Source organism: Carica papaya, chromosome 8 (assembly GCF_054855325.1).
Source record: "Carica papaya isolate Zhongbai chromosome 8, ASM5485532v1, whole genome shotgun sequence".
Taxonomy (NCBI): Eukaryota; Viridiplantae; Streptophyta; class Magnoliopsida; order Brassicales; family Caricaceae; genus Carica; species Carica papaya.
In genome coordinates, this window is record NC_142316.1 from 1,117,285 (window position 1) to 1,131,320 (window position 14,036).

General features: G+C 34.3%; 1 protein-coding gene across 2 annotated transcripts; it reads left to right on the forward strand.

Moving 5' to 3' along the window:
* The first annotated feature begins 8,162 nt into the window (after positions 1 to 8,162).
* On the forward strand, positions 8,163 to 12,267 carry LOC110817221 (fatty acyl-CoA reductase 2, chloroplastic-like). Of its 2 annotated transcripts, XM_088209220.1 has the most exons (9): positions 8,163 to 8,818; positions 8,925 to 9,028; positions 9,102 to 9,301; positions 9,377 to 9,477; positions 9,575 to 9,779; positions 9,853 to 10,014; positions 10,164 to 10,245; positions 11,389 to 11,762; positions 11,944 to 12,267. In XM_088209220.1, exons 1-9 carry the CDS (start codon positions 8,464 to 8,466, stop codon positions 12,098 to 12,100), a joined length of 1,740 nt encoding a protein of 579 aa, XP_088065346.1. In that variant the 5' UTR covers positions 8,163 to 8,463; the 3' UTR covers positions 12,101 to 12,267. The 2 variants fall into 2 exon arrangements, with proteins under 2 accessions (XP_088065346.1, XP_088065347.1); XM_088209221.1 differs by lacking the exon at positions 11,944 to 12,267 and having other exon boundaries at positions 10,189 to 10,245; positions 11,389 to 11,594.
* The last annotated feature ends 1,769 nt before the right edge of the window (positions 12,268 to 14,036 follow it).

The following is a 14,036-nucleotide window of genomic DNA, read 5'->3' on the forward strand; positions in this document are numbered from 1 at the left end:
TCATTACTGCCCAACAAGGCCGAGATAAGAGGAGGGAGCTACCTGACCCTCCCCCACTACCACAGGTTGAGCCACCACTGTAGCGAGAGGATCCCGAGCCACCCCGGTACAACCTACACCTCCATAGTACCACCTGGCACCACCGCAGTATGATCCGGTGCCCCAGCCACAATACCGCCCGGCAACGCCACAGTACAATTTGGTGCCCCCACCATATCAGCAAATACCACCACAGGGCCCCCTAGTCTATCCTCAGCTTGGCCCAGTCCTTTTTTCACGGGACCCAGTTCCTCCCACGATTGACCCAGGCTACATAGAGAGGTACAAGAGACTAAATTCATCTACTTTTACAAGGGATCCTCTTTTGAAGATGTCAAGTACTGGTTGACAGAGACAGAGAAGGCCTTCAAGACCTTATGGGTGACTTTTGAGCAGAAGGCCACCCTTGCTACCTACATACTAGTGGGAGAAGCAAACCACTGGTGGGAACTCAAACAGACAACCCTGCCTGTTCCAGTTACTTGGGAACAGTTCCTAGCAGCCTTTCATGCAGAGCACCTCCGACATCTGAAGAAGATTGAGTTCGTCCAGTTGATTCAGGAGAACATGACTATATCAGAATATACTCCTAAGTTCCTAAAATTGGGCCGATACTCCCCTGAGACATTATTGGATGAAGGCAGGAAGGTTAGGAGATTTTAGTGGGGCCTCTGCCTAGAGATCAGGCAGCATATATTTGTGCTGGAGCTCAGGACTTATTCAGCCGTTCTGGCCAAGGCACAGCTGGTGGAGAGGAGCTTCCACACCCTCCCTCAGGCAGCAGGGAACCTCAGACCCTCAACTCGACCTCGCAGGCCAGCAACTACTATGTCTATCCAACAGAACAAAAGGCCCAAGCCGGTGATCCAAGCTCTCTCTCAGGCTCCAGTGGCAGGACGTGGTAAGATCTGTCAGCAATGCGGCATGGATCACGATGACCGATTCTGCTACCGCCTCAACAACACATGTCGCATATATGGTAGTGCCCAACATTATGCGAGAGAGTGCCCAAGGAACCAAAATCATGGCAGACCTCCTATCCAGGGCAAGGCTTACAATCTCACCAGCAGGATGTTGAAGTCCACCCGAACGTGGTACAGGGTATGTACACTATCTGTAACTATCTTGCTCATGTTTTGATTGACACCGGTGCATCGCATTCATTTGTTTCACCTATTTTTGCATCCAAATTTAAATTATTATCTGATAAACTTGATTCTATGTTGTTTGTGTCTACTGTTGGGAGTATGACACTATTAGAAGAAGTTGTCTACAGGGCTTGTGTCATAGAGATAGCAAATAGAAAATAGAGTGTGGACCTAATAGAATTAAATACGGGAGATTTTGATGTAATTTTAAAAATGAATTAGCTAGCGGCGTATCACGCCACCATAGATTGCTTTAGCAAGAAGGTTGTATTCAATCCTCCTAATGAGGAGCCATTTACAAATTAATAAAATCATTTAGTACTTATTCCTTGATGGTAAGTTTTTTTATTCGTCGAGTACTTTAACCCTACTATTTTCTTTAACTAGGCAAACCAAGAAAGAGAATTATATTCAAAAGATTTCGGTAGTCTGAGACTTCCCATATGTGTTTCCGGATGAACTATCTGAACTGCCAGTGGACAAGGAATTCGAATTCATCATAGACCTACAGTCAGGCACCCAGCCTATTTTGGTTGCGCCTTACCGCATGAGCTACGTCGAGATGGAGGAACTGAGAAAACAGATCACTGAATTGCAGAATAGTATTTTTATCAAACATAGTGTGTCCCCTTGGGGTACCAGAGTCACTTTTACCAGAAAGGGAGATGGAACTTTGAGGCTATATATTGATTACAGATGATTGAACAGAGTCACAATCAAGAACAAGTATCCCCTTCCCAGAATTATTGAACTCTTCGATCAGTTGCAGGGCACGCAGATCTTCTCCAAAATAGACCTGCTTTCAGGTTACCATCAAGTAAAAATCAGGACAGAAGACATTCCCAAGACAGCTTTTCGAACCAGGTATGAATGCTATGAGTTCCTGGTCATGCCATTTGGGCTAATCAATGCCCCAGCCATCTTCATGGATCTGATGAACAGGGTCTTCAGACAATTCTTAAATCAATTTGTTATCTTGTTCATCGATGACATCCTAGTTTATTCAAAAAGCAGATAGGAACATGTTCACCATTTAGTTCAGATTTTGCAGGTTCTCAGAAGAAAGAAGTTGTATGCAAAGTTGAGTAAGTATAGATTTTGACTTGAGTAGACCACCTTCCTAGGACACATCATATTAAAAGATGGAGTATCAGTGAATCTTGAAAAAGTTTAAGCAGTGCTCGGCAGGGAGAAATTGACATCAGTTAAAAAGATCCGTAACTTTCTGCGAATGGCGGGCTATTACCGCAGGTTTGTTGAAGGATTTTCTAGTCTAGCTGCTCCCCTGACCCGGCTCACAAAGAAAAATATCAAGTTTGAGTGGAATGAGGAATGTGAAAGAAGTTTTTCAGAACTAAAGAAGCGGCTGACTACTGCACCTGTGCTAGCCTTACCAAGTGGATCGGGGGGATATACAGTTTACAGTGATGTCTCCTATATAGGCCTAGGTTGTGTTTTAATGCAGCATAGAAAGGTCATAGTCTATGGGTCTAGATAGTTAAAAAATCATGAGAAAAACAATCACACCCATGACTTAGAGCTTATCGCAATCATACACGCCTTGAAGACTTAGCATCATTATTTATATGGAGAGACCTTTCAGATCTATACCGATCACAAGAGTTTGAAACACATAGTCACTCAAAAGGATCTCAACATGCGTCAGAGAATGTGGATAGAACTTCTTAATGACTATGATTGTGACATCTTGTATCATCTAGGTAAGGGCAATGTTGTAGTCGATACACTCAGCAGAAAAAGTACAGATATATTAGCTTATTTGATGGTTTCAGAATGCAGGCAGATTAGAGCCACACAACAGGTTCGGCTTCAGGACTTAAAGAGAGTCACATGTTTGGGTCATCTAACCGTTCAGCCTGAGTTAATCTAGAGAATAAGAAAAACTCAGTCAGCCGATCCCGCCCTAATAGCCCTCAAGAAAGATGCAGAACAGGGAGTTAGCTCAGAATTCTGAGTCTCCACTGATGGGTTGCTCCGATTTTAGGACAGGGTGTGTATTCTAGGTGACAGTAAGTTAAAGAGAGACATCATAACAGAGGCCCATACCTCAAAGTTTGCCATGCATCCCGGAAGTACTAAAATGTACCAAAGTATGTGACCCCAATTTTGGTATAAATGAATGAAAAGAGATATAGTTGACTTTGTTTCTAAGTGTTTGGTATGTCAGCAGGTCAAAGTAGAGCATCAACGCCTAGGTGGGCTACTTCAGCCATTACCGATCCCATAATGGAAGTGAGAACATATCACCATGGACTTCGTGACAAGATTACCTAAGGCACACTCAGGATATGATTCCATCTCGGTAATTATCGACCAGCTTACCAAGTCTTCTCACTTCTTAGCCATCAGAATGACTGATCCCTTGAACAAGTTATCAAGAATATATATCCGAGAAGTAGTCAGATTTCATGAAGTCCTAGTGACAGTGGTGTCCGATAGGGATCCCAAGTTCACTTCTCGATTTTGGAGTAGCTTTCAGCAAGCCATGGAAACGAAGCTATCCCTCAGTACTGCATTCCCACCTCAGACTGATGGACAGTCAGAAAGGACAATCCGTATACTTGAGGATATACTCTGAGCTTGTGTTCTTGACTTCAGGGCCATTGGGATGACCATCTACCTCCGATAGAGTTCGCCTATAACAACAGCTACCAAGCGAGTATTGGCATGGCTCCGTATGAGGCGTTATATGGGCGTCCATGCAGATCGCCGATTTATTGGGAAGAAGTGGGCGATAAAAAACTATTCAGTCCAGAGCTGGTAGAGGAGACTACATTCAAAATAGTTAAGATCAGGAAGAACATTAAGACGACTCAGAGTAGGCAGAAGAGTTATGCGAACACCCAGAGGAGAGATTTAGAATTTGAGGAAAGCGACCGGGTGTTCCTTAAGGTCACTCCTTTCAAAGGAATCAGTAGGTTCGGCAGGAGGGGAAAACTGAACCCCCGATTTATTGGACCATTTGAAGTCTTAGGCAGGATTGGTACTACCGCCTACAGACTAGCATTGCCTCTAGAACTTTTTAAGGTCCACAATGTGTTTCATGTGTCTATGTTATGTAAGTACAACCCGGATCCCTCTCATGTATTGGCCCACGAACATCTTCCACTCTATGAGGATTTATCTTACGAGGAAGTACCAGTCAGCATTGAGATCGAAAGAGCAGATTACTCCACAACTGAAAAATTTCCTTTGTAGATCGTATGGCAGAACCACACACTGAGGGAGGCTACATGAAAACTAAAATCAGACTTTAGAACTCAGTATCCTCAGCTGTTCGATTGAGAGTGATAGACAAATTTGAGGGACTAAATTTCTTTTATAGGGGGGAGAGTTGTAACACCTAATAATTTCTTTTATCTTTATTTTTATTTTTTTAATATAGTTATTTATTTATTTATTTATTTTAATTTAATCAAAAAATGGGTAAAAATTTGTTAATGATTAAATTAAAAATAATTTTAGGAAAAAGGGGTAAAAATTTAGGTTCTTGGAGCATTTTTTGAAAGAAAAATTAAAAATCGAGAGTTAAAACATAATTTAAAAAAATTGTGCCACGTCAGATGCCCGATCAGTAACCCCAACCAACCAGGATGCGCCAAGTGGCAGAGGCGCTGACACGGGAGGCCACACAGGGGAAGCCATGTGGGTAATCCGCGTGCACGCGATCGAACAGCTGAGGTCCGTTCCCGTGCGCACGGACGGCTCATATTGGAAGCGCACACGGACGGCCCAGATTGAATCGCGCACGAACGGTTCAGATTGAATCGCGATGAACAGTCCAAATTCACTCCCTATTTAATCGCGATCGGACGGTCTAGATCAAAAGCGATCGACGGCACAAATCAAAAGCGGATGGGTATAAATAACCTCATCTGCACCCAAACCCTAAACTTAGCTGCCATAACCCCTCGCCAAAGAAGACAACCCAGCTGCCGGGGAGCCGACTATCGCCACTCGCCGCCGCACCGAAATAATTTTCGACCACCAAACGAGGTAAAAATTTCACCATTTGCTCAGAATTTAATTTTAACCACACCATGACCAAATCGAAGCAAAAAGACCGGCTAATTAGCCGAAAAACAATGGCAAAGCCCGGCGACACCGCCGTAGGGTATTTCAAAAAATGCCTCTGATAAGGCCCTTCCCAATTCCCGTTCGATGTGATTTTTTCCCTGTTGTAATCACTGTTTCCTTCTCTACAGGTTGACCGAAGCAAAACGCCCAATCACAACGTGAGCCGGAGGAGCCGCCGCACCGAAGAGACCCGCCGCCAGTGAGTTTCAGTTTTCTATATTTTTTTGGGCTAATCGAGGGCCCTAAGTGTATTTTCTCACAGAGACTGATGCAAATTTGGCTGAATTCGGTTGAAAATTGCCGAAAATAGCCAACCCGAGGCAGATCGCCTCCGTGTCGAATTTCTGAAATTGGCCAAATAGGCCCTGGTACTGATTTTTGGGTTATTTGGGACATTTATAGGTACTATAAGCGCGTTTCAGTTCCCGAAGAAAAATTCAGGGATCAGGGACCGCCCGTAGACACAGTAAACTATTTAGCTTTTCGGCGTCAAATCAAGTAAGGAACCCTCACCCTATTTTCTATCATGGAATTGAAGTTTGAATAAATAATAATACGATATTTTGTGTGAATTTAGAAAATGTGCATAATTGATCTTGCAGTCTAAAAGTATGATGATTTCTGGTTTATCTATTTTAGGGTTCAAATGCATGTATTATTGTCTTACTTAACCACTGTTTGATTTTGAGATTTGAGACATGATTGTGTTACCTGATGCATGTTTATTTCTTTATTTGATTATATTTGATTTGGTAACAGAGACTAAGAGAAAATAGGAAATGGGTGTGATCAAATAAACAGATAAGACGACAGCCTCACTAGATATCCTAGGAGATGGTGGACGGACCGGGTTCATAGAGAACCCTACCGTAAACGTTGTTTCATACCGAACGGAGTATGGAGACTTAGAAATTTGGCACTCATACCGGATAGGGTATGGGGACGGCCCGCTTCACCCTCATACCGGATGGGGTATTAAGGTTTTAATGTCTTGGCACTCATACCGGACGGAGTATAGGGACAGCTCTGTAATTAAGATTGTTAAGGAAAATAGTTCACGTATAACGGAGACACCCCTATGGATCCCCATGGATACTAGTGGGCTGGAGAAATGAGAGACGGTTATGATTTAGTTATTGTTAATGAATATAAATTTATGATATATTTTATATTACTGATTATGCATGAAGTTATGATCTTTATGATATTATTGTCTTTATAGGTTGTTTTCATAAATTCCACAATGGTAAGTGAACAGTAAATGGTTTTATTTTTTATAAATGTATTGTTTTAAATTTAGTGTTCAATTGGTTATTTTTTATGTTCTACCAACTTTTATTTCTGTATCGGTGATATAGTGTGATGTCCTTACTGGACTAATATAGCTTACCTCTTATTTAACCATTTCAGATCAAGATGACTTAATTTCCGAGCACTAGATCAAGAGGACCACCTGAAGAGATGGTCATTAATAGGGTGACAATGTGGATTTACTTCGTAGGATTGAGCATAGAATACTTTAATAACGATTTCCTATAGCCAAAACTCGACATTTGCTTAGCCTTTGTATTATTGATTGATGCCACCATATCTTTAGTCATAGATCGATCGTACTTACATTAATCACTATGTGTAAATAGGAGCTTAGGAATGGTTTTACATAACGATTTTATTTTTAGCAAGTTTCTTTCACACTTTGGGAAGCATGATGACGACGATTATGCAAAATCTGAAAAGGACAATGACACGATTAATTTTATCGTAATTTATTTTCTTTTCTTTTCCTTTTTCTATTTAGATGTATTCATAATCACTTCATCTCTTTAGGGTTGGAATGAAAATTTAGAGTAAGAAGATCACGATTACACATCTGCACTATAGATTTGATATTAATAAATATGAATGCAAAATATATTTAGTCACTTACTCTCTATCACAAAATGGGTGTCTTATACCTTCCTACTTTATACCACATCAAACTCTTAATCTCTAATTTTTCCTATGTATGTCCTAACGTCTAATCCCACTCTAATAAGATATGTGATAACTCCAAATTTTTTAATATTAATCATTTTTTATAGAATTTTATGACATGTCACTATTGTAACACTATTAAATGATTGTTATCTAAACAATTATCTTCGTCATTTTGTTAGCGTAATATCAAAAAACTCCAATATGTATAACACGTAATGCTTTTGATTTTTTTCATTTTAAGTACAAAAATATTATCAGAGTAACTAAAATGAGCACATATAATACGTAATATATGTATTTTTGAGTTTTTTTTTTAAGTTATTCATGTATTGTATTTAATTATAATTCATGTACTTGAAATTTTAAAAGTTATATTAATACTTATATATCCTCATGTAAACAAATTGAAATTTGAGTTTTTCTATTCATTTTTCATTTTTCTTCATTTTATTTTCAATAAAGTATTACTTAAAATTAGTTTCTCTCGCAACCGCTTTAAACATTTTTTAAAATTTTATTATTTATATTTTTTTTTTTCGTGTCAGATGTCATGATACGTCCTCACAAATTAACAGCATACCAAAAAGATGTAACCTATCAAAACTAATTAAACGTGACACTAGATGTTAATGATGCTAATCGGTAATGATAAAGAATGATTAATTCAAAATTTTTTAAAAAATATAAGAACTAATTTAATATAAAATTAAATAAGCAATCAAATCAAATAATAGTCGGTGGTAGTATGGAAATTATATTTTAACCTAAAAAATATATTTGTATGTATAATTAGTAATACAAGAATCATCATAATAAGATGATAATCCTCTGTGTCCGTCACCTTCATATACATACATATTTATACTATATATATATATAGAGTATAAACTAATATTTACAGCATGTCGCCCATGATCCACTTTATCACACATGCTTTTTTTCTTTCTTGTTAACAAGTAGTTTACATATTAAACAATTGTTCCCTAAATAATGCTTTTGATTCTTCCATTTTAAATACACTAACTGTTATAAGAGTATCTACAATGAGCACATGGTGTATCAAAAGACCAGTTTAAATAATTTCGAGCTTATATATTCAAATCAAATTTGAATATTATTAACTTTATATTAATTATAACACGTGTATCATTTTATTTTTTATAACGATATATATGTATATATATATATCGAACAAGCCTCTATGTCTGTGGCATATAAACAAGAAGCCATTGTTTGGAGGAGTTGTGACATAATGGACTCTTTATTCCAGGCTTCCTTCTCCAAAAATGCATTTCCCAGAAGCTGCCTCCCAATCACCACCTCCATAGAAAACATCTTCTCCTCCAACTTTCATTGTTCTGATAATATTTCAACAAGACGACCAATTAGAATCTCTTGTCAGAACACAACATCATCGGTAACAGCAGATCATGTTGATGTTAGAAAGGGAAATTCATCTGCTACCGTGGATATGTCTGATCATGGTATTGGCATTGCCAATTTTCTTCAGGGCAAAAACTATTTTCTCACTGGTGCAACTGGATTTCTTGGTAAAGGTAATATAGTTTGTACATACATTACTCAGTACCTCCTATATATATATAAACTAACATGTTTGATTTACTCAGATGACCCATAATGCATTTAATCTAAAAACTGCAGCTTTCGTCGAGAAAATGTTGCGCACAATTCCAGATGTTGCCAGCATCTTCCTGTTGATCAATGCAAAAGATAAGGAAGCAGCCAAGGCCAGATTGTATACTGAAGTATGTGCTTGCAGATAGATATTTGTTAACGGATATATATATATACAAAGTAACATGCTTTCATATTTTTTAGATCATAGAGTCCAAACTGTTCAAATGCCTGAAGCAAATACATGGAGAATCTTATGAAGAATTCATGATGAGCAAGCTGGTGCCAGTTGTTGGGAACATGAATGAGCCTGATCTGGGGATGGATGCTGATACAGCCGATGAGATCGCCAAAAAAGTTAACGTCATTATTAATTCTGCTGCCAATACAAACTGGCATGAAAGGTTTATACACAATCACATTCCTTTGTCATATATATATATAGTCACAGTTCTTAATTATATATGATTATAATACAGGTATGACATTGCTTTAAACACGAACACTATAGGACCATCTCGTCTCCTACGCTTCGCAAAGAAATGCACAAAACTTAGTCTTTTTTTGCACGTATCAACTGGTATGTGAAATAGATGTTACATTAGTACTTACTCAAGTCCTACTTATACCTGTATATATGTACATTTACTTCAACTAATGTTTCAAAATTGTTGCAGCATATGTTAATGGAGATAGGCAAGGGAGAAGCATGGAGAAACCTCTCTTGATGGGTCAAAGCATTGCTGCAGAGAGATCATTCTGTTCGGAAGATCATGTCCCCGAACTGAACGTAGATGCTGAAGTAGAATTAGCTTCGACATTAGCTGAAACATTTCATGTAAAGGAAGTAAATCAAAAGATGAAGGATCTGGGTTTGCAAAGGTGACAATTTTTTTTTAAATTATGACTATTTACTTTGTTAATTACAATTAATTAGTTATAATGATGAAATTAGAGCAAGAATGTTTGGATGGAAAAACACATATCAATTCACAAAAGCTATGGCAGAGATGGTGATATCAGAGTCGAGAGAGCAGATACCAGTAGTCATAATTCGTCCCAGTGCCATTGAGAGCACTTATAAAGAACCATTTCCTGGTTGGATTCAAGGGAATAAGTATGTACACACATACATATATATTTTTCAATTTGTTTCTTGCTTTTCTTAACATTAATTAGTTAATATTAAACTTGTCAATTTACTACGAGTTAACAAATTCGGTTTCCTCTGATCTGAATATATATATATATATATATATATATCAGAGTTCTAGATCCATTGATTTTGCAGTATGGGAAAGGCAACCTACCAGTCCTTGTTGGAGATTGCCAAGCGGTTATAGATGTTGTAAGATCATATTCAAATTTTGTCCTTCAGTTGATAAATTACTATCAATTTGGATTTTATTAAATGCCAATTTTTATATTTATATTCTATTTTGTTAAGAATAATTTTTTAATTAATATATCTTTCATGAATATTATAACTCTATATGTACATGTTTTGAACCAGGAAAAAAGAAATATACACTTAATACAATTAATTACAAAATATATATTTTTCTCTTTTAACCTGATTGTTTCTATTTTAACACTGTTATTTATTTTTTCTCTAACAGTCTGATTTATTTTTTTTTAATATTTTTTAACATCTTAATTTATTTCTTTTTTAATACCACGATTTTCTTCCTATTTAACACTTCTCTTAAAATTTAGAAATAAATAAAATTCATTCTCAACTTACCGATAAGAGTTTGGAATGTTGGATTGTTGGATTGTTTTATGGTTAACTTGTTTATAAGTTGAGAATAGTAGACATGTATGATGTACATATTAAGCCGTTGTCAATGTTTTTTAATAAAATGTCTATTAATCTCAATATATTTGGTTCAGTCGTGTTGCATCGAATTATGAACGATACTTGTGGTCGACTTATTATCCTAATATAGATATAGAGGATCTTCCTATTTGATTCTAAGATCTTCCAAAATTTCTTTTATCTATAATATTTCACATACCCTTTTGCATTATCGTCTAAAACTTTAATTACAAACTTGATCTACCAACTACATTTTGTTTTTTATTTCTCTAGGTGATTAGATTGTCATTACAAAAGGTATAGTAGTGTCCTATAATAAATCTTCTGTTTAGAAATGACATTTTATAATATGTGAATAGGATTTATAAAAGAGTTTAAAAATTTTTTAACCTAAATCTCTAACACCATATTAAAAATAATTTTTTATTGATGTATTTTTCATTGAATATTATAATTCTATATATATATACTTTTTTTTCTATAAAAAGAAAGGAAATGGACAATTAACTATAAAAGATTTATTTTTTCTATGTAACCTAATTTGTTTTCTCTTTAACGTTCTAATTTATTTCTTTTTTAAGAATCTAATTTATTTTCTATTTAATATATTGATTTACTTCTTCAATATCATAATTTTCTTCATCTTTAATATATTTAAAAAAAATCTTGTAGATCCCTGTCGACATGGTTGTGAATGCGACATTGGCAGCCATGGCAAAAAATGGAATTTCAAGAAAACCAGAGGTAAACGTGTACCACATGGGATCGTCAGACATGAATCCAGTGTTGTGGGGGGATATATTCAAGTTTTGTTATGAACACTTTATTGGTTGTCCACTGATGAAAACCGAGATTAAAAAACTTGAATTTTTGAAGTCCATGGACGAATACTCGACCTATATATACAATGTCATGAGACCACGAGAATTGAAAACAAGTCCAGATATAGAGCTGCATCAGAAACTTCATAAACAAGCCAAGAGAAAAGTAGAATACTTAATTCAATTGGCAAATTTGTACAAGCCCTACATGTTCGACCACGGATTGTAAGTTTTTTTTTAATTAAAGTCCAAACACACGCATACACACACTACAGTGACACATATAATTATATATTTTAGAGTTGAAACGTTTTTGAATATATCATAAATTATACACATACAACTTAATGTTTAAAAATATGTCATACTAATTATCGTTGATAAAAAAACAAATCATTGATGTTAGGTTTGATAGTAGTAATATGCGGAAGATGATGGAAGAGATGTCATTGGAAGAAAAGAAGAATTTCGGGTTCAATGTTGGCAACATAAATTGGAAGGATTACATCTCAAATATTCACATTCCAGGACTCAAGACTCACATCTTGAAGGAGAGATTTTGATCTTGCAAATTCAGCAATAATAACATATATATTTATATATTCATAAAATTATCTAGAAAGAGAGAAAGTTATAAAATAAAATAATTTCTCTTGTAATTTCATTTATGTACTTATGGTTTGAATTATTTTAACTTTGTTGAGAAACAATTACTATTTTCATTTTCTAATTATTTGTACATTGATGAAGCTTGAAATTTATTATAATCTAATCTTGTTCTTATTCACCCAAATAGAGCATAAAAAAAATAATAAACTTATATCTAAATAAAAAATTGTAGTTACAATAAAAATCATCGCTATATAGTCATATTTTATTGATATAAACCTTAAAAGATATATCAACGACTATATTTTTATCATATTTATTGAGTTTATACGAATAACTTAATTGGTTATAAGAACATATTTTATGGTACATACAAATATCAGTATGTTTTCAGTATAAGTTAATAAATTATACCAACGACTTTTTCGTTTATATAAGTTGGACTTTTACAAATGTTCAACCATTTTATAAAAACTTCTACAACCTACCCATTACCTAGTAATTGCACAAAATTTTAAAAATTATATTTATATTGTTAATTAAAATATTATTATTCAAATCCATTAAGAACCATATATATATATATATATATATAATTTACAAGCATATAACTAAAATAAGTAAACTTTATAATCATTCATAGTATTTATTTACTTTTATCAATTCATAAAGTTCTAATTATTTTTATGCTTGAAAAAGTTCAAACATTGTTAGATCAAATCTTACTTACCAAATAAAGCAAAAAAAACAAATAGAAAAGTTACATCCACATAAAAAATCATGCAAGTAAATATATTGTGAAAGATAATTAAACATTTAAAGTTTGTACATTCAAAAATCATATTATAAAAAGTAAGAGAAAATATGTCTACTTAGCTATTGATTTGTACTTTCATCTTCCTAATTATAAGCTCTATATATAGATCAATAAATTAATAAAATAATTAAAAAAAAACCCATATAAATAAGAAACACTAGGTTTGGTACATTGGTAGAATAACATGATAGGCGGGATAAATATATTATTCATGAACTATATTTCTACTTTATCGTATTTTTATAACGATTAGGTACAAAAATAAGTAGTATAATATTAAAAATTCTATTACTGATAATAGTGATACTAACGAATTTAACGAGAATGATAACCGTAACAATCTAGCAAACAAGTAGTAATAACTATAATAGTAACGACAGCTATAATAACAATGAGAATTGTAGTGTTTTTGTTTTAAAAAAAATATTTGTATAAGAAAAAATAGGAAGAGTATTGATATTTTATAATACTACTTGGTAATGATTGTAACATTTATTTATATAACACAAAAAAGTGGTTTTGTCAAATATTGGGTTCATTAAACGGTGTCGTTTTTATATGGGTTGACCCATGTGGGCTTCTTTTTAATAAGTGAATGATTTGGACTTGGGCTGTTAAGGAGATTGGATTAGGGTTTTAAATAAAGTATTTAATTATATATTATAATCAAAATTAATATTAAATTTTTAGCATGAATTATAATTCAATAATTAAATTAACTATTTGATTAAAAAATGAAGAAGAAGAAGAAGAAGAAAAATAAATTTGGATATAAAAAAAATGAGAATAAAAAATGTTAATTTAATTAATACTTTCCTTTTGTGGAACTATAGTAGTAAATATGATGAAATGTATATTACCCAAAAGAGAAAATAGGAAAGAAAATTTATATTTGGAAAAAATTATATAATGTGCTAATATATACATATATATGGTAAATAATATCTGTAAAATTGGAATAAAATAAAGAAAAAAAAGGGTCATATTTAAATCAAACAAATATGGAAAAATAAGATTTAAAATCTTAATTTGTTATAAAATTTATTTTATTTTATTTTATTATACCAGTTATA

Bases quoted from the DNA above. Each gene is read 5' to 3' on its own strand.
- LOC110817221 (XM_088209220.1), top strand. From the start codon at position 8,464: ATGTCTGTGGCATATAAACAAGAAGCCATTGTTTGGAGGAGTTGTGAC. The intron at 9,302-9,376 runs GTTTATACACAA...ATTATAATACAG, and splicing joins AATACAAACTGGCATGAAAG to GTATGACATTGCTTTAAACA. The intron at 11,763-11,943 runs GTAAGTTTTTTT...CATTGATGTTAG, and splicing joins TACATGTTCGACCACGGATT to GTTTGATAGTAGTAATATGC.